The sequence below is a fragment of the Ictalurus furcatus genome, chromosome 9 (genome assembly GCF_023375685.1).
Source record: "Ictalurus furcatus strain D&B chromosome 9, Billie_1.0, whole genome shotgun sequence".
In the NCBI taxonomy this organism is placed as follows: Eukaryota; Metazoa; Chordata; class Actinopteri; order Siluriformes; family Ictaluridae; genus Ictalurus; species Ictalurus furcatus.
This window is the reverse complement of record NC_071263.1, coordinates 15,068,601-15,093,767: the sequence shown is the minus strand read 5'-3', so window position 1 is coordinate 15,093,767 and position 25,167 is coordinate 15,068,601. Positions and strand designations below refer to the sequence as shown.

Sequence of the window (25,167 nt, the reverse complement as noted above, 5' to 3'; positions counted from 1 at the left end):
GCTACTCATTAGAAACAGCATTTAAACCAGTCCCTCTAGGATTTTGTGATTTTGCTCTAGCAGAAATGACCGCAAAATAAAGGAAACTCTGCAATATTCACAGTCGCTTGCAATTTTTCTAAATTACTGCAGATTTTATAACAGATTTTGGTCCAAGACGTCATCACAACCCACATTCAGCCAATGCCCCTTCAATTCACATGCTTCGAACACGAGGACCGCTAAAAGGTCTCATTTACCACTGCGAAAGACCGTGCAAAACAATTTTGTGCAATTGTAATTTTGCCAATACGTATAGTTTTCTGCAAAAAACCTCTGCAAATTGCATCACAATTTTGAAAAAAGCTGCAACAAAATCAAACATTTTTGGCTGCCACAAAAAAAACTCTTTAACTGATTAGCAAAACTAAAATTTTCAAAGTATGCCATATTTGTCATTTCCATTATCAAACATATAAGCAGAGAGGTAGAGCTGCCAAACAAAATGATCAGATTACTCAATTTATTATCCCCAGGCTTGTGTATGTGCAATAGTCTTTCTATGTCTTTAACAAACCCACTCATCTCTGCAATCATCTGTGAATCTCTGCATGCTCAGCAACAATAGTTCAGATTTCCAGCACTGTTGACACTTTAGGAGCAGCATAGTCGACCCTGCCTGAGGTAAACCCGAGAAACATCATCATAGCCCTGTGAAAAGCGCAGTGCTTCATCAAGAAGATTTTGTCCCTGAGGCCTGGGGTTTCGCAAGCATAGCGCTGCAGAGGCTGAAACATCAGAGCAAGACCTCGATCAGACATAACGTTAGAGAGCTTTCGAGTAGAGGACAAGAGCTCCTGAAGGAGGTAGAGAGTGATTGGGGAAGAAGAGACATGAAAAGAAAAATGGCACACTTTTCGATTACCTATGATTTCTTTTTACTGGCCCATGTGACAATGTAGGCAACAGACATGAGGCAAGAGACAAACAGGAAGGAGGGGAGAGGGGCAAACCCATCATAATTAGCCTGAGCTGCTTGGTTACCTTCCAAACAAAGCGATGGATCCATTGCGCAGCCGGGTAGGCGGAGAGAGGAGAAGCACGAGAGAGAGAGAGAGAGAGGGAGAGAGAGAAGAGAATGATTGCACTGTTCCACACACACTTGAAGCCCAGTCTCCCTAGGAGACACAGGATAACAGAATGACAGTGCAGCTGTGACGCTGGGAGCATCGTGGCAGGCTATGGTTATATGTAGAGACAGAAACAGAGTTGGAGAAAGGCAGGTGGAAGTCAGTTGACAGTTGGAGGAGGAGAGAGAGAACACACAATAAGGAAAATGAAAAAATAGTGAAGAGTGAGTTAAAGCAGAGATGCACGTAGGGGTGAAGAGGATCTGTCAGAAGAGTTGAGCCGTGTAGCTCTCTCTCTCTCTCTCTCTCTCTCTCTCTCTCTCTCTCACACACACACACACACACACACACACATATACACACGCACGCACACACACACACACACACACACACACACACACATCAGGCACACTTCCGAAACAGGGACGCACAGGAGGATGAAGAAACATTCCGCTAGAGTGGCTCCTCTCAGCTCTTACAGCACACAGGTCCTCACCTGCCCCATCTCTGAAGGTAAATAGTTTTGTGGTTGTGCTTATGCAAACTGAAGAGAGAGAAAAAAAAACATAGGTGGACGTAGAGTGTCAGGTACATTAAGACCTTAGTGTAAATGTGTGTGTGTGTGTACATTTTTCCCTTTATGTGCACGTATGAACACGAGCATGAAACGTACTGTATGTGTTAACGATGTGGTGGGAAAACCAAAGAATTTTACTATGCTGGTGTTACACATATTTAAATCCATATCTGTAGATGGCAAATTTGGTTCTTTGCATATTTAGATAGGGTAACATGCAAGATTCCTTGCACCAGGTGTGTAAGCAAGAGAAAGTTTTCATTCAGGATTTGTTCAATGACAGGGAACATGCTGAGTGCAGGGACACTGATCTGAACAGTGGTGGAAAGAGTCCTGAAGATTCTGACTTGAATGTAGTGGTACTACTGTAGTGGTACAAATATAAATATACAAATATATAAATATACAAATATATATATATATATATATATATATATATATATATATATATATAAATATATATAAATATATGAAAATGTACTTGGCTGCATCCTCAAAAATAACCTAAACTAATCAACTCTAGGAACAAACTATTTGTTCAGTATACAACCATTTGAATGGGTACTCATCAAATTCATTAATATTTCATTTATTCAATTAAAGACAAGCTATATTCCCCGCATCAGCCAAACCATGGTAAAACAAGTGAAAATAGCTTCTGAAAAGAAAACGTTCTGCTAAAATATATTTTGCATTTTGCACATTAAGAAGCATAAAAAGAGAATGTACAGTACAGTACTGTAGTTTAGCCAGCAGTGCTGCAGTTTCACACTCGTACAAAACTATTACATCAACTGGGACTTATCGAATCATCTGCTAAATTATATGGACAAAATGTGGTAGTAATGTGGATCTAGTTTGCTTAGTTTAGCTTATAATGTTTGATATTAACTTGATGGAGATGTTTGTCTAAAACAAGTAGGTCTACCGTATAATAACATATTAGAGAACCATGGAGGAATAAAAGCCTTCCTGATTGAAATGATTTTCGGCAATAAAAATTGTTTAAAGTGTACATTATCGATTTGTGCTGGTTCTTCCCTTATATCAGTTTCTAAAAAGGCATGTTACGAGTGGATCATGAGTGTGTGTGTGTAGGGTGTAGTGTGTGACGAGGTAGAGGGATGGATGAAAGAGCGGTTTTGAGGAAGAGCATAGACCTTTTTTGCTAGCTAGCAAGATAGGATATTAACTAGCAGGCAAAAGCATCTTATAGCTATGTTAGCCTTACAGCAATAATATAGAATGTCTGGTTAAGATGTTTTTTTGAAGGAGAACTAGCATTAGCTCTCATCCACCAGAACTCTAACTTTATTAACTGATGTCCTTCATACTATACACACCTCCAAACTGTACAGATATCTCAGCAGCTGGAAAATACAAAATCCTGAATTTTATGTCAGTACATTTCTCAGTTGCAGTATTTTGCATTTTGGTATGTTTTGCCTATTCCTGGCTAAATATTCCTGACTCTATGCTAAAAATAACAGTAATTCTAGCTAGCACAAATATAAACACATATATAAACTACAGCTGTATGAAAAAGAAAATGCTATACAGTTATACAAATTATGAGAGAAGAAAATGCAGAATGGTAGCTTTATCACATGTTCTAAGACAAAGCAGGCTCTGATACAAATTTCTGCTACATTAAAACCAGTTTGTCGATCAGTACACCACTCTAAAGACCAGTGGTTATTCCAGAGGTGTAATGAAGACAGAGCAAGATGCCGGGCTGATTTGTGCTAGGCTGTTACCGAGCTGAGACGTAACTGTGAAAGCTGAGGTAATTGTTCAAGAAATAAACTTGCCTGCATAGACACGCTCAGTCACTAGTGTTTAAACTAACTACATTCACAGTAAAACAGAGTCTAACAAAATGAGCTAACAATCTCATTAAACTAGAAACTTCACATTACTATTATTTTTGCACTAGTGATATTTTAGTGTCTTTTGAACAGTGGGCTAAAGAGGGATCTGTTTTTATTCTGTACCAGCTGCTTCTGAATACAAGTTAATTCTCATGGAACTAGCCAGTAAATAAATACTGACGGGGATGATGAAAATTCATGCAACATTCATGATTCATGCAACACAATATAATAAGCTCATATACAGTCGGTTCATATAGCATGCTTTCCCATGTATAATGTTTAGTCTGTTTGAATCAAACCCTGGTGCATTTTCCCCACTTCATGTGATTCCTTTAGCCAGGTGTGAACCCAGCATTCAGACTCAGGTGCAGACTAGAATAACCTGAACAACTTGAATGGTCTCGAGGTGGTCTCGGTCTGCTTCCAAGCAAACTCTAGTGCAGTTTGATTGCAGTGCGAAAGCAATTCAACTCTGAATTGACAAACTGCAGGAAGCATTTGTTATCTCCAAAACGGAGCTGAGAGTGACAAACTTAGCCAAAGGACAGAACTGAAATGCTGAAGAAATGCCATATGTTCTTGATATTTGGACTGATGAATAAAAAGAGAAAATAAATGGATGCAATACAAAACAAAATCTTTTAAACTGGTAATTTATAGAATTATCCAGTAAACTACTGAGCGCAATCTCCATGTTCTCCATGCTGAGATTATTTTTGGAATTTCTACACAAACTTGGCAAAGGTTTGTTTTTCCTTTTCCATCATCATGTTTCTGACCAGGGGTACGTTGTTTAGTGGTTAGCACACTTGCCTCGCACCTCCAGAGTTGGGAGATTGATTCCCACTTCCACCCTGTGTGCATGGAGTTTGAATGATCTCCCTGTCCTTCGGGGGTACTCTGGGTTCCTCCCACAGTGCAGAGACATGCACTGTAGGCTGATTGGCATTTCCAAATTGTCAGTAGTGTGTGAATAGGTATGCAATTGTGCCCTGCGATGGGTTGGCCCCCCCCCTTCCAGGTTGTCCCCCCCTTCCAGGTTGTCCCCTGCATTGTGCCCTGAGTCACCTGAGTCTCCCCTGGGATAGGCTCCAGGCTACCCCGCAACTCTGTGTAAGAAACAGACTAATGGGTGTTAAAAACACATAGAATTGTGGAACATAAGGGTTGCTTGTCAGTATCAGAGACATCCCAAATGCCAAATCTGTAGGCAGCTGTAACTGAATGAGTGCTGAATGAGTACTGGGGAAGATGAGAATATGGAAGCCATGTTGTACCTGCTGTGATGTCTGCATTGTAAGTTTATTTCTGCAGGCTGCTAACGTAAGGTACCCAAAAGCTTATGTAAATGCTGTAGTGCCTGGTGAACTTGCACTCTCTTTTCCTATATGAAAAATGCAGTTGCTACTGGATTGTAAATCATATAGAAACCTTGCTAATAGGACATTTTTGAAACACAAAGTGGGAAGTTGGGGAGTACATTGTCTACTTTTAAATGGAATACAGCATGTGCCAGATTTTCATTGATTTTGGTGCCATTATTACTGGTTCTGGCATAATCCTGTTTGGTATAAATTATCCTTCCAAATCTCCTGTCATCTCAAAGGATGTACTGCTCATAATTTAGATGTTAAAATAATATGTTAACACTTTAGTTTAGGCAGGACCTAGTCATACCAGCAATCGTGAAGAATTTCATCACATTTCATCATGTATTTCAGCACGATGGCTTCGTTACTTTCTCTCTGGTTAAGGTAGACAGTAGCTTAGTGAAGTGCCTTTTACCTATCACACAGAGATGTACTGCTTTTTACTACTGGAACATGTTCATTTGTGGGTAGAAACAAGCAGTAGGTAGAGATGGTTGTGCTGATGTATTATACAGGACTAAGATGCAGGTCTATGGGCAAAAGGGTAAAATAGAGACCTCACAGTTAAATATTATTGATTTGAGTTGAATGTTACATGCATTCTTAGAACACATAGAGGTTCTATTTGGTAAATAGATAAAGGTTCTATTTGGTGAAACATACAGGTTCTATTTGGTAAACAGATGGAGGTTCTATATGGTCAAACATAGAGGTTCTATTTGGTCAAACATAGAGGTTCTATTTGATAAACAGATAGAGGTTCTGTTTGATAAACAGATAGAGGTTCTAGTTGATAAACAGATAGAGTTTCTATTTGGTGAAACATCCATCCATCCATCCATCCATCTTCTATACCGCTTACTCCTTTTCAGGGTCACGGGGAACCTGGAGCCTATCCCAGGGAGCATCGGGCACAAGGCGGGGTACACCCTGGACAGGGTGCCAATCCATCGCAGGGCACAATCACATACACATTCACACACCCATTCATACACTACGGACACTTTAGACATGCCAATCAGCCTACCATGCATGTCTTTGGACTGGGGGAGGAAACCGGAGTACCCGGAGGAAACCCCCATAGCACAGGAAGAACATGCATTGGTGAAACATAGAGGTTCTATTTGATAAAAAGATAGAGGTTCTATTTGGTGAAACATAGAGGTTTTATTTGGTGAAACATAGAGGTTCTATTTGGTGAAACATAGAGGTTCTATTTGATGAACAGATAGAGGTTCTATTTGGTGAAACATAGTGGTTCTATTTGATAAACAGATAGAGGTTCTATTTGGTGAAACATAGTGGTTCTATTTGATAAACAGATAGAGGTTCTATTTGGTGAAACATAGAGGTTCTATTTGATAAACAGATAGAGGTTCTATTTGGTGAAACATAGAGGTTCTATTTGATAGATAGAAGTTCTATTTGGTGAAACATAGAGGTTCTATTTGATAAACAGATAGAGGTTCTATTTGGTGAAACATAGAGGTTCTATTTGATAGATAGAAGTTCTATTTGGTGAAACATAGAGGTTCTATTTGATAAACACATAGAGGTTCTATTTGGTGAACACAGAGGTTCTATTTGGTGAACACAAAGGTTCTATTTGGTGAACACAGAAGTTCTATTTGGTGAACATATAGAGGTTCTATAGAACACTAATTCAGGGTTTCACTTTCAAATGTTTTTCATTAGAACCTCTTTAGAAGACTAGACCCATTATCTATCTAAAGAGGACTTAAGCATGTTGGGTATCATTCACACAATTGTATTGCAAAATAAAATCAGCTCTTTACCCTTTATCTCATGTGGTAGAACTTAAGGAAAACTTAATGCTTCATTCAGAATTGCAGTTTTTAAGCAATTTCTTACATACTGTCTGTTACTTCACACATTTGTGTGAACACACTTCTTTTTTTTTTTGCAAAAACTCTTCACACAGTTCTCTGCATCTAACTGAGGCTTCATGAGCTGCTCACTCCATATTTTAGGAATATTAATTCAGTGAAAGAAGACAACAAGATTTTCTTTACATATCTGTATGCTGATTGAGAAAATCATATAAAGCAAAGAGGCAGAGATCAGTGTTTACCTTCTAAAAATGTTGTTCTTCCAGGAGTTGTCTTCAGTTGTTTTTCCAGCAGAAACCTTAAAGTTCATGTGTGTTTCCTTGTGAGAAAGCGTTCCAAACAGAAAAAAAATCAGTATGCTTCAGTAAGAACAAATTTTCTTGTACACCCTTAAAAAAACTTTATTCTAAGAGTGTAAGAAAGTATAATACTTTTATCAAATATTATTTTTATGCAGAAAAGCCACACAAAATAATTCACTGTATGAAGTAGCTACACTCGTGTGGCTTCCCAACAGGACTAGTGGACGCTAATGCACACGTGAATAAAAAATACAAGAAAGAAGAAAGAAGCGAAAGTGAGGTAGAGGTAGAGATAGTGTTAAAGAATGAGGACAAGTAGGAGGAAGTCTCAAGAAGACCAAAATTCCAAAATGAACTTCAGGTTAAAATAGTTCACATTGGCATCAGGCCAAAGAATTTTCCAGCATTTCTACATATAAAGAAGATTTTTTGATACTAAATGTTCATTTTGTTTAAATGTTACATTTATTGATTCAACAATTCTATTGAATTCTATTAATTCTATTAAATTGCTATTTATTTTGTGGCCACTTATAGTTCTTCCTTTTCACCACTTGCAAACACTAGAAGTACCCAGTAAATAAATATATCTTATTTACCCTTCTATTCAGTTTTCTGCAGTTGATGTACAATACTGACACAAGCACACACATAGTGATGTCTATGTTCTTAAATGAGGAGGGCAGTGTGAAAAACAAGGTTTGTTGTAGAAATGTGTGTAAGCATCTGAAAAAAAAAACTGTAAAAATTATAACATGCAAGATTGATCTCAGTTTGTTGATAGTATATATATTTTTTTTTTATAGATGAATAATCGGGAGTTAACTCAAGGGAGTGGTGTATAAACAATTTATCATTAAAGCAGATGTGTTCAGTTTGTTAGGTTAAAGGGTTTGAATAGTAGTAGTAAGACATTTTAGTAGTTAGTAAGACATTTCCAATAGAAATAGATGTATTAAACTTGTTTCGGGAACATTTCTACATCAAACTATAGAAATTAAATAGAAAAGTCCCCAGAAGCAACACACCTATGAGAGTACAATGGGGTGCACAAGTCTGACACCACAAATTAAATCACTTGTATGTTGCATTTCTTTTCTAAATTAATACAAAGATTTTCATTACAAATTATATTAGCAGCAACAACTTGAGTGAAAAATAGAATCATAGAAGTATTTACATGAATTTCAGAATTTCTTAGTATTTGGCACTCGAGGTAGCATAGACTCGACACGGTTATGTACAGGTTTTTGTGTAGAACCCTATGATCCATATTAGATCAAATCCATTGGAAATCCATCACTCCATATCCGTTATTGTTGTATGAATATATACTTCAATGGAAGTGATAAGAAAAATCTGAGTTATTATGGTCATCTCATAAATTTGCTTACAGTTCATAGTGACCTGGGAATTTGAAATAATTAATATTCAATATATTAAACCTTTCATCTCTCTTTTTTTTCAAAATTATAAAACGTTCTGTTTATTTCCAATAAAAAGTTTGTTTTAAATAATAATAATAAAAAATACAGATTTTCAGTGTGGTCTCAGACTTTTGGATACTGCTGTATGTCTCCACATCCTCTTACCTCTTATATATGTATTTAGCCCCTGCAACGCTGTAAGAATTGTGACGCTGTAAAAAGTGCTTTTAAATTCATGTAGATTTTTGCTAGCGTGCAGAAAGCCACCAATTGTGTGTGTGTGTGTTTGTGTGTGTGTGTGTGCACGTGCTGACAAAGCATAGTGCAAGTTAGCAGTGATGGTCTAGCGCATTCCATCTTTTATTCCTGGCTTGGTGTAAATTGATCATTCTGTGTCTACTGCAAAATGGATCTTGGCTCTGTGCTACTAACTCTCTTCCTCTCTGTTCAGTCTGTCATCAGACTCTAATCCTTCTTTGCATGTAAGAGAACAAATATCACAAGTAAACCCTGACATTTCCAAGCGCAAACCCCCTCAAAACTGTTTGGGTTAACTGTTGGTTTGATTTTTTTATAGAATTAAATTTTTGAGTGAAATATAGATTTCAAATATATGTGCATAAATATTTGTCATAGTTATTCTATCCCTATTCATATTGTTAAAACCAGAGGTAGAGATAAACAGGGTACAAATATATAGATTCATATTTCACCAATAAAGAACAAAAATCCAAAAGTTATGCTTTCGTGGTTGCTTGTGGATAGAGGAATAAGCTCTGTAAAACCCAGGGTTCTTCAAAGGATTGAATGTTGTTTCTGAGTTTTGCTGTGATGCTGTGACTTTTTCTACATTTTAAAGATCAGTTTATGGATATTTTTTGTTTTATGCTTACTGTTAAGTAATATAGTCTGTTGACCCATCCATCCATTTTCTATATCGCTTATCCTACTGGGTCATGGGAAACCTGGAGCCTATCCCAGGGAGTATCGGGTACAAGGCGGGGTACACCCTGGACGGGGTGCCAGTCCATCACAGGGCACAGTCACATACACATTCACACACCCATTCATACACTACGGACACTTTTGGACATGACAATCAGCCTACCATGCATGTCTTTGGACTGAGAGAGGAAACCGGAGTACACGGAGGAAACCCCCGCAGCACGGAGAGAACATGCAAACTCCGCACACACAGGGCTGCTGCGGGAAATGAACCCCCAACCCTGGAGGCGTGAGGCGAACGTGCTATATTAATATGGATATTAATATCAATAGTTAATTATATGAATATGCATGGTTAATAATGTGGACTGTCACTGAGTAATGATGTAAATGGTCCTCCGTATTGGAATGCTGAGGTTATGGGTCTCAGATAGCTTGCCCTTGACCTCCAATCGGAGGCAAGAACAAAACCAGAACACATTAGAGTAATCATCTTTTATGACTGAGCAGTGTGGGCATGTATTACTGTAACTAAATACCACAGAGATTATGGGTTGTGATGTGGTTTCTCTAAATAGGCCTAGTTTTTATTGTAGAAACTGGAGGATGAATTAGTGGTCATGGGAAAAATGTTATTGTGCTTGTTTTGCTATTTTACTTTGGATTATTGATCATTTGTTCCAGCAAGCCATTTCTCAGTTGGAAGAGACATTGTGCTATTATCAGATCCAGTGCCAGCCAAATGTTTCTGAACACCTGTAGTTTCTAATGTCTTATTTCAATTTAATCCCCATTGTTGACACAGACAACAGGTTCCCAACCCTGGTCCTGGAATAAACCCTGTGATGGACATTTTAGTAACACAACCACTTCAACTAATCAGCTAATTAACAGCCCTTACTGAAGTGGGTGCAGGACATGTGGTAGCCCAGTACCAGGGTTGGGAACCTGTGCCACAGACCAAACAAAATGATACAGAACAGCTATTAAATAAGGAAACGCACATCTTTGTGGAACCTATTAAATCCCTCTCTTAGATCTTACCGAGACTAAAAACGAGTGCTTTAGTAAAGGCAGACACACTTGGACTGAAATAATTCATACAAAGTGCTTTTATTAACTGTTAAACATAAATATGTGGTGTGCCTAAAGTGCCCAAGTAGTCATTTCTAACATTTCTCACGTCACTAAACATTTAAAAATAAACAATAATAACGTATGCCTACAGCCTGTACACCTGCTCGTTCATGCAAATATCCAATCAGTCAATCACGTGGCAGCAGCACAATGCATAAGATCATGCAGATACAGGTCAAGAGCTTCAGTTAGTGTTCACATAAAAGATCAGAATGGGAAACATCCAGCGACTGCCAGTTCTGTGCATAGAAATGCCTTGCTGATAAGAGAGGTCAGAGGAGAATGGACGGACTGGTTCCACCTGACTGTAAGGCTATGGTAACTCAAATAATTTGAAGACTGGAAAAAGACCAGTTTATCCATTCTTCAACTTTTTGCTGAACCTGTGCCTACTCTAGCGTTAGATTTCTTTCTTGGCTGACAGGAGTGGAACCTGATGTAGTCTTCTGCTTTTGTAGCTCATCTGCCTCATGGTTCAGTGTGTTGAGATACTTTTCTGCGCACTACAGTTGTAAGAAGTGCTTATTTGAATTACCATAGCCTTCCTGTCAAACCAGTCCGACCATTCTCCTCTGACCTCTCACGTCAACAAATCATTTTCCTACCTGCAAAACTTCTGCTCACTGAACATTGATATTTTTTGGTCTTTTCAGCATTCTGTGTAAACTGAAGAGACGGTTGTCTGTGAAAATGCCATAAAATTTGAAATACCCAAACGAGCCCATCCGGTTCCAACAACCATGCCACAGTCACTGAGATCACATTTTTCCCCATCGTGATGTTTGAGGTGAACAGTAACTGAAGCTTTTAACCCGTATCTGCCTGATTTTATGCATTATGCTGCTGCCAGATTGGCTGATTGGATAAAAGCTTGAATGAGCTGCAGTGCAGGTGTTCCTATTAAATGATGATGATGATGTTCAACAATACCAAACCATATTTTGTTGGGCCTGAATACAAAAATCTGCTCGATTTACCATTACAAAGATTTAAAAACTTTGTGCATTTACTAATTTTCTAACTATGTCTCAGTGTTGGCTCACTGCCAGTATGTATATTTGCTAAGCACATCTGAGTTCACAATGCAGAAACTCTCTTGTTGTTTCCCCAGAGTCAAATTGAAACATACCCTTGCTCCCAGGTGACCCATTTTGTGTAAATGCAGGAGAACAGATAATCAGGAAGGAGGTTATGTTTAGCAGGGTGTGACCTAGTGAAACAGATATTTATGTCTTTATTATATGGTGAATAGGTAGCATGAGTCTCATGTTGAGCTTGTCGTGGTGTTGCTTCATGACCCTGTGGAGCTATTTTTGACATAAGCTTGGACTGTGCCATGTAGGCACTTTTTAACAGTACCTGGCATTAATGCTTCACCTGCAGATAACTGACACTGCAAGCTATTGATCAGTACATCCTTCTCAAGCTCAGAGAGACACCAGGGACAGATGCAGCTTAATCAGTATTGAAGCCCGGAAAAGCTCAATGGGTTCAATTTTAGGTTTCTTTTTCTGAATGATTTCCTGTAGTATCTTTTAACCCTGTTATGAACATGGCTTATTGTCTGTACAAATAATGTTAAAATTAGTATAGTACAGAATGTCAAAATCTGGTGCAAGTTGATATTTGATAATATTGTGTAATCCGTAGGAGATGAAGGTTCGGACTCCCACATCGAGACTCCGGCCAGTGAGATGAGTGGCGAAGTCACCGCCTATCAGACCTGTGTCAACGCAGCTCTGAAGGTCATAGGCGGCCTGCTGGTGGTCCTATGTGTGTCCTCGTCCTGGGTGGGCACCACTCAGGTGGTCCAGTGGACATTTAAGTCCTTCTCTTGCCCTTTCTTCATCTCCTGGTTTAGCACCAATTGGAACATCCTCTTCTTTCCTCTCTATTACTCTGGCCATGTGGCCATCACAAGGGAAAAGCAGACGCCCATTCAGAAATTCAGGTGAGTTTATCAAAACTATATGCACTGGGAATGCAATTAAAGGAAGCAAAAAGGAAAGAAATTTGGTGTCCAGCAAGTTTATGGAATTCAAGCCAGAACCCAAAGGCAGTACTCTGATTTTGCTTTCAGTTGCTTCAAATTCCCATAAATTATAAGCTGAGTATAATCCAAAGTTATATATATATATATATATATATATATATATATATATATATATATAATATTTCCATATTGAATTATGTATAATTATTGTAATGCTTAAAGCATAATTTTGTGTACACTACATGCATGTTCTTTAGATGATGTAATAATTTTATGCTAAGACTTTATATAAAGAGTACATATGCTGGGTCTTCATAACATTATGGCTCAACTGTTTGAAACTTTTATTTTTATTGTTAGAAATCTTGTGTCCATGAAGTGTCCATCTGTCATCACACCTTTTGGGATGTGTATTTATTGTGTCTGCCTCTTATAGGAGCATGGAATTGAATGTTCTTCAATGTTCTTCAAGTGCTAGTGCTTCATTTGCATCCAGAACTATTATGAAACATAATTCCAATACAAGTGAACTCTTAAGAATCTCATATATCAAAACTAATGAATGGGTTTAATGCCTTTACACTAACAAAGTAATCAAATCTGCAGTTATGTGGTGCTGCACACCCATTAAATATTTTTGGCAACAACTCACTAGTCAATTATCCCTCCTCCTGAACCACCGCACCCTATCTGCTTGGAGACACAGCAGAAATTAATATCACTTAGAAAAGCAGCAGAGTACTCCTTACACCATAGCCAAGAAAACTACCGTAAGGAATTGGAAATCAAAGAATACCATCAGTCTCACTCACTGGAAAATGTAATCGTTGACTTTATACGAATGGGAAAACTGTCTGCCATAATAGCCACTAAATTCGATTCTGTCTGGACACACCTCATCATGTACTTACCTCAGTGACCCCCTCAGGTTACTACTACACCAAGAACAACCAAGTCACCCTATGCACACACACACGTACACACACATACACACACACCGAATGGAGGTGGTGTAGGTTGTAATTACTATTAACATTACTTTGCATTATTATTATTATTATCTGTATTTGTGTTCTTTTTGGTCTTCTGCTTTGTCTTACATCTGTTGCTTTGTCTTACAGTTGTTGGCTTTCATGTTAGCATTAGTTTGTAGTCTCCCTCTTTACTGGACCTCATTACTTTGTGAAGCATTTAATAACACTAACAAATCCTCAGGGGTTAGTACTCTGTATACCTTTATAGGCACTTATAAAAGATTTATGCAATGCTTATGAATATGTTATATGCCCTTCAAATAAAGTGCTACATGATTCATGCTGAAAGATTAATTACACAATTCTGTTGCTTACTGTAATTATTTTTATCCTCCATGTTCTCAAAATGACACATTTCCCAAGAAGCCAAGACAATTTTCTCAGCCGTTAAAGGAGGTACATCAGAATTGCACAGGTTCATAGGTCATAAAATCAAGAATTAGGACAGACCTAAGTTTTTCTTTAACATCTTCAGTAGTTTTGATTTTAAGTGTCATTTTTTTGTTTGAAGTGCATTTGTTGAAAAGTGGATTTTAATGATATGCAAATGAGCACACATATTGTCTCATTTGCATATTTTATTGTATGTTTAATAGAAAATAGTAATAAAACATTTTCTTGGTGTATGCTTTATTTATGTAAGTTGATGTATGTAAGTTTCTTGAAAAAAATAAACCTATAAGGGTATGGGGCCTGGCCTTAACAAGCAAAAATAAAAGAAGGTGTTTTTTAAAATGATTTTTTATTATGATATAAGAATTCAAACTGTATCTGCCTTGTGTTTTATTGTGTAGGGAGTGCAGTCGATTGTTTGGGGAAGAAGGAATGACGCTGAGACTGTTTCTAAAGAGGACAGCACCTTTCTCCATCTTATGGACTCTGACTAACTATCTGTATGTGCTGGCGTTGAGGAAGCTTACAGCCACCGATGTTTCAGCACTCTATTGCTGCCACAAGGCATTTGTCTTCCTCCTGTCCTGGATCGTCCTCAAAGACCGCTTCATGGGTGTGCGGGTCTGTATCTTTAATACCTCTCTAACCAACAGCAATGAATTGTGGAGATACAGTACACTAACCTACAATATACAAATGCACAGAAAGCTACCACACCAAATAGCAATTTCAAAATGTATGAGGCAGATTAAAAGTAATGCTTTTTGGAAAAAAAAAAAAAAAGAAAGGAAAAAAGATAGTTATACCAATCTCACAAAACAGATTTAAACCTGTCTTGTTTAAAAAATAAATGATAATAACTGCATTTTTTACCATGAAAAAGCCATCTGACTGACACTGTAAACGACTAGCCACAGACTTTTCCTGAAACTTGTCAGAAGACATGCAAGATTTATTCGGATTTATAACTTTTTTTCTCAATTCAGTTAGTATATCTCACTCTGAAAAGCTCATTGTGGCACAGTGTCAGAAAGTTTGCTTTCTCGTCAAAAACCACATCTGGTCATAAGCTGTCTTGAGGCATGAAGATTTATCAATTCCATTCATTTTTAAGTAAAGGTCAGACTGTAAAAGTCAAACAACAATTTCTCCATGGACCTTTTGAAACCTATACAACATTTTGCAGTTTGCAAGCTGAGTGCAGACATACTACAGTATATTATCACAGAACCAACCAGACTTAGTCAGATATACCGAGATAATAAACCTGCACTTTTCACAGTTCAGAAACAAACACTACAACCGACATACAATAGATGTAATAAAGATTTTAAAATCTAAATAAAGACAACAGATTAAAATGTACATACAAATTTACATACAAAATAATAGAGGAAGCAGCAGGACAAACTGTTTTATACAAATTTATGCGAGCTTATATTGACAAAATGACATTGGATAGTCAGCTCAATATCTCTAATTTCATGTGATTCAAATTGCACCTCTTAAACTGACTTAAAGAACAGACAAGCAGCAATGTTCTAAAACATCAGTTTAGTCTTAGGTCCCGTGTGGACCCCTAGCTCCAACACGCCTTATTACACAGCTATCGCTGGCCTGCTGTGTACAGGAGACGTATTGATAACATTACAGAATGGCTGAGAATTAGAAGTTGCTTGGCACATATGTAATTTTAATAACGTTTAAGAAATGTGTAATCACATTTTAACCACTTTTACTTTGGCTTAACCGTGGTCATTGTTGTGCGACAGTTTAATCAGAAAAGCGTAAAGGAAAATATCTTACTCAAGGTCAAATTAATACTCTATTCTGCAGGTGCATTGAATTAAATTGGGACTTTCTCCAGCGATCATGAATGTTTGAAGTATTTCAGATTGCCATGCATGTAAATGTAGTGAGCTTTCCTCTGAACATTCCACTTATTTTCAATCCTTAGATTGTAGCTGCCATTATGGCCATCACAGGTATTGTCATGATGGCCTATGCTGATGGCTTCCATGGAGACTCAATCATAGGTGTGGCTTTAGCCGTAGGCTCGGCCTCCACCTCAGCACTCTACAAGGTTAGTGCAGTTAGCAGTAATGCTCTTTTATTCATAACAGCTTCTTTTAGTTAGTACTGCCATCTCTCTGCCTCCAGGTTCTATTTAAGATGTTCCTAGGCAGTGCCAACCTGGGAGAAGTCGCCCACTTCTTCTCCACCATGGGCTTCTTCAACCTGATCTTCATCTCTTGTGTGCCCCTCATCCTCTACTTCACCAGGGTGGAGCACTGGGGCTCGCTGTCCTCTTTGCCGTGGGGTTATCTGTGCGGCGTGGCTGGCCTGTGGCTGGGTGAGTAAACACAACCGTTTAAAACCTACAGATAAATGCAAAGTTTGCATCCCCAACACCCCCAGCATTCTGAATGGGTAAAAAAAATCAGTTTACAATTTCTTTATTTTTATTTAACAAAGTATATGCCCAAACAAACAAATAAATGTAAAAACGTTAAAAATTAAATGTGGATATTAAATATGTCATGCAACTAGACAAGAATCTAAATTGTAAGGAAAAACAGAAAAAAAATATTTTGCCAAAAAAAAAAAAGTTTTTTCATGATCATCTCATTCTCCAGAGCAGATCTGAAGAAGGTGACGTATGAAATCTAACTTAAGTCTATTTTATTATTCCATCCAAACAGCCTTCTGAAGACACTGGAGAATCAGAAATGCATTTTGTATGTGGCAGAGCACAGTGCTGTACTCCTGCACTAGGGTCGGAATTAATTGGGGTGAATACACCCGATTATTTCTCAAATCTATTAGTGTAGCTGCATTTTCCATAACTGATGGATGAACATAAATACTGAAATGATGTGCTTATCTCTGCTAGTAATTAAATTGGTTTATCAAGTTTGGAGCTGCTTTTTTCTTGCTATAGCTCAACTGATAGTTACATTTTTAATAGTCTAGTTATTAGAGAATATTTACATGACATTCAAAATGGTTATGCAGGTTTCCTCTGGGTTCTCTAGTTTCTTCCAAAAACCTGAAGGTAGGTGCTACACGAAATTACCACTATGTGTAAACTAGTGTGTGAATGTGTTTGCATAGTGAGCCATCCAGGAATTTATTCCCGCCTCACACCCAGTGTTCCCCGGATTAGCTCCAGATCCACCACAGCCCTGACTAGGATAAAGCTGTTAATGGAGATGGATAAATGGATAAATAAATGAACATTCAGAAATGGAAATGCAAACTGTTCTGCTAATATACACTGTGTAGCCTGTATGTGGATGCCTGAAAAATCACTTCCCCCAAACTCTCCACAAAGTTAGAAGCACACAGTTGTAAAGTATGTCTTTGTTATCCTGTAGCATTACAGTTTTCCTTCACTGGAACTAAGAGGCCCAAACATGTTCCAGCATGACAATGCCCCGTGCACAGTGAGCTCTATGAAGACATGGTTTGGTTTGCCAAGGCTGCAGTAGAAGAACTCAGGTGGCCTGCACAGAGCTATGACCTCACTAGTAATATCTTAACATACTCAATTATTTTTTGTCGTCTTTATTTTGTCGTGCAAACTTTTGCACTGAGCTATAACTAAAATGTATGACATGTCCATGTTTAAAAACCTAAACAAATTGAGGAATATCATCACTGGCCCATAAATTGAATTTGCTGAGGACAAAACTAAACACTATAGTAAACTTTTATAGAGTGCTGAAAATGCTTTGTAGGCAAGAAATTCTGGGTTTATATCATCGAATTACACTCTGAAGTAGCATTTCATCACCTCAGCTATCCGATATCTGATGTGTCAGCAGGTGTAGGCCTGATAGTAAGAGATCCACTTGTTTACTGTCTTTTAAAACTGAAGTAGAACACTAATTCTCTGAGGAGCGGGCAGCATCGATTATTTTCTCCCCTCATTTAGAGTTCCCACTGAAAGGAGGTGTCACAAATTATTTTCTCTCCCTCTCTCTCCCTCGCTCTCCTTCTGTGTGTGCTGTTTTACAGTATTCAACATCCTGGTAAATGTAGGTGTGGTTCTCACCTACCCCATCCTCATATCGATCGGGACTTTACTCAGTGTTCCAGGGAATGCAGGTTTGTGTGCTCTCATTGAATTTCAAACACATTCAGTGTCATTTAGTTGTCAGGAACTTTCAGTAAATGACTATTCTCTCTCGCTCTCTCTCTCTCTCTCTCTCTCTCTCACACACACACACACATACACACACGCTCCTGAGCAGGATGTCTCAAGTGATTAGCGTTTTTATCTTCCATCCTCCCCAACCCTCTCTACTGCTAAAAGCATCCAAACCATTACACAGCAAATTTGCCATCCTCCCACAGCATCTCTCCTTCCTTAAGATACCAGAGAGAGAAACTCGATCAGCAAAGTGTATCCTGACCAGCAGCAATGCTCATCATAAAAAAACAAAAAACACAATCCGTTGCCAAGCGACACTAAATGCTTGACGAAGGTACTTGTCTGTAAAAGCAGCCTGCCAAGGTCAGTAGGTTAATTCAGGCTCGGCTTTTTAGAATGTTAACATGACCCCTGAGTTCTTTGTTCTGGCTGCAGCTCCAAGATCAAGTGTGTGTGTTTTTTCATCTGTGCATGATCACTGCTATGGTGCAGTTGTACTTTTTTACATGCTCCTGCTTCAAGGAGCCAGTGGAGCTGAAATTCATCTTCAGGGACCTCATTTACTACGGTCATTAGCCAACTGGGCAGGAAATCTTCATAATCCAGTCATTACTCAAGTTCCAGGAATTGCTCGTGTTAATCATTTCAACTTATGCAAATATTATGCTTAGGATTTAGAGTCTTGGTATTAACATTTAATGCTATGTTTGAGTTGTCCTTGTTTTTTAGTTGTGTGATTTTGGAAGAGTGTCTTCGGGTTGAGTTGCTGAATCGAATGAATTGAATGAATAATTTGGGAGCTGTTTTTCTGTCGAGGCCAGTGAATTATGACAGCGTAAGAACAGAGGTAGAATTTAAATTGGTGTGATCCCTGTGCTGTAGTTGGACATGGTTCTGCGGGTTCTTTAAAGGATTTCAACTATTTTAACTCTTAAAAGGAGTATTTAAGATAGGAATGTAACCAAATATGAATCCATTAATCAGATTGAACAGATAATGTGTTCTAAGCAGATACAAATACAGATATGTACAAATAGGAGGCACACGATTCGTGTTTTTGTTTGTTTTTGTCAGAAAGGTTGACTGGAGGTTTGCGTCAGGATCCCACAGGGAGCGACAAGAAAGTCATGTGTGCAGGAGGTTTTAACTTTCATGCAGTCACAAATAAGCAGTCATGTGCTTGGGGTGGTTTAAATGAAGCTACTAATAGGCTACTAGTTTGCGAAATAGAACCAACTATATTTGTGAGGATCTGTCAGAGCCAGAATTCATAAATCATGCTGAAAGTACTGGCATTTCTAACTCTGACTTTTTTTTCCCCAGTGTTTTCCACTAATTCATTAATTTAAAAAGTGAAAACAAACAAACCCCTTCCAGTTTAGGCCATGAGCATTAAACAAACAGATACAGATACTGGTATTGCGTTACACCCCTGAATTTTTGGCATCTAAGAGAAAATGAAAAGCAGTTGATGTTACTGATATGCCACCATTAAAAAATCAAATCCTTCCTCACTATTCTTCTGCTTTCCGATATCTTGTCTTTAGCTATTGATGTGCTGAAGCACGAGGTGATCTTTAGCGTGGTGCGTCTGGCCGCAACCTGCATCATCTGCGTGGGCTTCCTGTTGCTGCTGCTGCCTGAGGAGTGGGACACGGTCACGCTGCGCTTCCTTGCCACACTCGCTGACAAGAAGTCAGAGGAGCATGGAGAGGAGCTCACAGAGTCCAGCATCAACATGCGCAGCCGTAGCAGAGCTAACGGTGCCGTCTCGATTCCCTTGGCATGACCTATGACCTCTAGACTTTGGCCCTAGTGCTGAAGAGTGCTAGAGATCCGCCATGAGGCAGTGCCGGAGTCATGTGTACTTTGGGTGGATGAGTAGCGATTCTTGAAGAAAGAAAGTAGAGATAGAGGAGAACTGGGATCATAACATGCTGTGACAATAGCCGCAATATCAACTGTGTGGAAAGTGGGCGGAGCTGAAAATCTGAGGATCATAGCATCACTTCTCTCTCCTTTAAGTGAGATGAGAGGAGCATTTTACAGACTGTGCTGAGGGGAAAAAATCTCCCTTTATAAAAGAAAGATTTATTTACTGTATTTGTTTTTCATGCTGGGATTTCACGTTCACGTTATCGGGAGGACATTTTCTTTAGGGAGATGAACTCTCTTGATTAATGGAGTAAATAGCCTTTTCTGTTTGCACGCCTTCATCCCAGCTATGCCTGCTGAACCCTCACATGGACTGTATTCTGTGAATATAGACTCAATCAGAGCCAATTTGGCTCACTGTATTAAAATGCATGTGTCTGAGAGAGAAGCGTATATAATACAAATGTTATTTACATTGTATCTGATGGTATTATACTGTACATAAGAAGGGGAAATATATTATCCTATATATGAACAAGGCTCTTGTTTCTTCTTACACTGAAATTAAAAGTGAAAACCTGCCTCCAAATGTTTATTTTTGGCAAACATTCCGAGTCTCACTATCTTTCTGCAGGATAATGTATCACTGTGACAGTTATAATCGTTTGGTAGTGAGAGGAAGCACAAAATGCTCTGAACTAGAGCAACATTTCTAATCTGTTCTTTATCACCAGTCATATTATTTTATGTGGCTTACCACTAACTGGTATGTATTAGTTTTGGGTTGTTGTTTTTTTTTTTCATCCCTCCCCAGGGCCTTAACGTATATAGCTCATTTAAAAAAGGAGAAATATTTGCCTCTGGGTATATATATTGTGAGGAATACAAATGTCAGATGAATAACAATAGCTCATGCACTATTAAAGATAATAATAATATTCCAGTGACATTCTTGTGATGGTAGACGTGATGTGATGGTACTTCATCACACTAATGTAGTTGTCTTTAATTTGAGTGAAAGAGAAGGGATATAACCTTTATAAGCTTCTATCTAACTTTTTCTTTTTTTTTGTTTGTAAAATTTTGTTTCTCTAACATTTAGGCTGTAGGTAAAGTGTACATTGTGTGTATACATTTGTTTTGAGTGATTGGTGTCGATGCCCCATTAAGTTAAAACGAAGCAGAGAACAGTGTCTAGCAGAAAAAGAAAGGAAAACTATTTACTGCTAATCACTAAACTATTTCAGTCTCATTACAGTCATCCTGGCACTTGGAGAGAGCACAGCATGAACCCACCCACTGTAAAGAAGGAGGACTTGCATCATTTTGTTACGCCACACAAATACAGGGCATTAAGAGAGCTTTTTTTTTTTTTTTTCAGATTGAGGGGAATAATTTATCTAATTTCTAAATTAAGAAAAACTTAAGAGGATAATATAAGACATTCTACAAATTCAGTAGTTTTTTTTCTATTATGTTTGTATTGGAGAGTATCTTCAATGTACAACTTGATTTAAGCATACACAAAAACATACACTTCTTGTAGGTGATTTCCAATAAATCCCCCCAAATTTTCCAATATTAAAACATGGCAGAAAATCAGGAATAAACCAAGTAATTAAAAAGTTTTTCTTTTTAATCTTGCTAAATCAACTTGAAAGAAGTAATTGTTCTCTTGATCAATTTGGGTGAATGCTTTAGCTGCTATGACATTTCTATCCCCTGTTAGGCTTTCATTTGTATAACAATGAGAAAATTGATCTAACTTTTCTTTGTTAATTGTCAAATATAGAGCATACCTAAACTCTCCCTCCTGCTTTAGTTTCGCATTTCTTTCACTTCTTTCTATAGATCATTTTGTGCATATTGAGTCATTCCTGTTCTTCTGCATATATTCTTGTAATCTTTCTATCCTCCTCTTTGATATATTTTCTCAGAATTGCTCAATCAGTAATATTATCAATGTAATATTATGATATATAAATGTTATGTACAAGGCATTCTGGTTAACAGAGAATCTGAGTTGACAATTGAATGTCAATGTTGAAACAAGCATGTCAACACCAAAAAGACCCAAATAGTTAATGTTTCATTAATTTGAATTATTTTAGCACTTATTATTTAAATATGTGTACATAATAGAAAACTAGTTGCATTTTGTATTTTTTAAGAGGTAGAAGATGTTTGGCGGTGACACGTTTTAAAATAACATCCATATGTTGAAGTGACATCTACTCACCATGTGGTCCAGCTGGAGGAACAGGTTTAACACTTCGTCCTAGTCTCGTGTTTAGGGTTGTGCCATATATTGCTTTCCTGCAGAGAAATTTTTCTTTGGGTTTCAGCAAACATAAAAATTTTAGGACAGAACCTTTTCAAAATAACTTGCATTAATCCTGTAGAATATCACACATCTTTCAGTCCAAGAAAAACACATATTGTGACCTTAATATTATAAGGTTCTGTGTGGATGAAAAATGAACATAATGGGTATGTTCACACTTGGTCTGTTTCAGAGCTCCAAGTGGTTTCAGATCAATGGCTCAGGATTTTTGTGCACATGCAAACACAACAAATGAACCTAGACCCCTCAAAAATGACCCACAAGCAAACTAGAACTCTCCAGAGGTGGTCTGAGAACAGTTTGTTTGTGGTCCATTTGAATTGTTGATTGTGAAATCAAGGTGGCCTCAGTCTGCTTCACATTTTGCTTTATGGATAAAGAACATGCAGTTTGATGTACATACATACAAAGTTCTAGCTTTATAGGTGTTTTCACAAACACAGTGGGGTCCAAAAGTCCACAAAATCTGGAGGGGTTTATTTTTTTCATTTAAAATTGGAATTAAAAGGGTTTTAGAATTTTGAAATATTTCAAACAAAAAGTAAAATTTCAATATCTTGAATATTTAATATTCAAGATTCTGCACTATTTCTAGGTCCCTATTTACATGCTTTATACAGATTTTCCTCACGCCTAATCTCTTCTGTTGAAACATGTATTCAGATGACACTCTGATTGACTTGATCTAAAATGGATCATAAAGTTTTGCATTAAAGGGGATGTACAAAATACTAAGAAACGCTGAAATTCATGTAAATATTTAAAAGTTCCTACTTTTCACTCAAGTTATTGCCAATAATATAATTTGTAAAGAAAACTGTATTAAATTAGAAAAGAATGCAAAATAGAAGCATTCTACATTAGTGCTCTCAGACCATTGGACCCCATTATAATTGTTTTGAAATGTACCACACTCAGTCTTGCTAAAATGGACCTAAAAGGAAACTAGCTGCAAATGACCCAGTGCCCATGACGTTCAGAACACAAGTGAACTCAAGGATGGACTCAGTTCTGTTTCAGGACATTTTAGCTTCGATGTGATCTCAAATCACCTTCACACCCTAACTTCTTTCCATAGTGTAACACTGAATCATGGATAATGTCGTTTAAATGGTTACTTTACATATTACTACCATTAGGCTGTGAATGAAAAATAGAGAGACAAACCAGAACTGAAGGGAAATGTGAGAAGTATCCAGGAGGAAAAGAAGCAATAAAGGTTTTTGATTAAAACCAACTCATGTTTCATGCCATAGAGCTACTGACTCTTTAGCTCATGTCATTGATTGCCAGAGACGAAATACAATCATACATCACATACACTCACCATCCACTTTATTAGGAACACCTATACACCTACACATTCATGCAGATATACAATCAGCCAATCACGTGGCAGTAGCACAATGCAAAAAAATCATGCAGATACAAGTCAAGAGCTTCAATTAATGTTCACATCAAACATCAGGATGAAGAAAAAGTATGATCTCTGTGACTTTGATTGTGGTATGGATGTTGGTACCAGAAGGTATTTCATAAATTGCTGATCTTCTGGGAATTTCACACACAAGAGTCTTTAGAGTTCACACAGAATAGTGCAGAAACCAAAAAAACATTGAGTGATGACAATTCTGTGGGTGGAAATGCCTTGTTAATAAGAGAGGAGGAAAATGGCCAGATTGGTTTGAGCTGTCCGGAAGGATATAGTAACTCATTACAGTGAGCTCTTTACAGGCTCACCAAAACCTGGTCTTTTTCCAGTCTTCAACTGTCCAGTCTTGGTGAGTCTGTGCCTCATATTCTTGTTCATGGCTGACAGGAGTGGAACCTGTTGTGGTCTTCTGCTGTTGTCGCTCATCCACTTCAAGGTTTGATGTGTATTGCTTTCTGAGATGCTTTTCTGCTCAACATGGTTGTAAAAAGTGATTATATGGGTTACTATAGACTTCCTGTCAGCTCAGATGAGTCTGGTCATACTCCTCTGACCTCTGTCATCAACAAGTTGTTTCAGCCTGCAGACCCTCCACACACAGGATGTTTTTTTGTTTTTTGCACCATTCTGTGTAAACTCTAGAGCAGTGGTCACCAACCCTGTTCCTGGAGATCTTCCTGTAGGTTTAATCTCCAACCAAAATCTAACACAGATGTTTTAGCTGATCGAGAACTTCTGAAGGCAATGATTAGATGGTCAGATGGGTATGATTATGGTTGGAGCTAAAGTCTTCAGGAAGGTAGATCTCCAGGAACAGGTTTGGTGACCACTGCTCTAGAGACTGTTGTGTGTGAAAATCCCTGGAGACCAGCAGTTTATGAAATATTCAAACCAGCCCTTCTGGTACCAACATCCATGCCTTGATTAAAGTCACAGAGATCGCATGCCATAGACTCAAGAGCAGAAGAAGAAGAAGAAGAAGAAGAAGAAGAAGAAGAAGAAAACTAACAGATACAATACGTGCTTTGCACCTGCGCTGCTTGGCCCCTAATAATATGTGCCAGTGACAAAAACAAGTTACTGTATATTACTATTGTAATATACCACACTAACCACTCATATGAACTAAACAATCAGGGCATGAAGTATGAGCTAGTTTTGATGATTCCGAATTTTAAAAATGCTACTTCTTTTTCCCCAGCCGCATACAGTATTTCAATTTCAATTCTGTTTTACTCTCTTAATCTATTTTTCATCCACAGCCAAATGATATCATCATGTAAAGCATCCATTTTGAATCACACTATGCATAAAAGAGAATGCTCTTTTGTAAAGCAATTACAGGAGTC

The 25,167-nt window shown here is 37.9% G+C and overlaps 1 protein-coding gene across 1 annotated transcript in view; it reads left to right on the top strand.

The window, feature by feature from the left end:
* Window positions 1-22,425, top strand: part of slc35f4 (solute carrier family 35 member F4) — a 31,368-nt gene extending 8,943 nt beyond the window's left edge. Inside the window, exons 2-7 of the mRNA XM_053633348.1 lie at window positions 12,242-12,542; window positions 14,413-14,632; window positions 15,969-16,094; window positions 16,172-16,364; window positions 18,032-18,121; window positions 19,715-22,425. Of these exons, the coding sequence (XP_053489323.1) occupies window positions 12,242-12,542; window positions 14,413-14,632; window positions 15,969-16,094; window positions 16,172-16,364; window positions 18,032-18,121; window positions 19,715-19,956 (1,172 nt within the window). The 3' untranslated portion in view covers window positions 19,957-22,425. The remainder of the gene's footprint in view (window positions 1-12,241; window positions 12,543-14,412; window positions 14,633-15,968; window positions 16,095-16,171; window positions 16,365-18,031; window positions 18,122-19,714) is intronic.
* The last annotated feature ends 2,742 nt before the right edge of the window (window positions 22,426-25,167 follow it).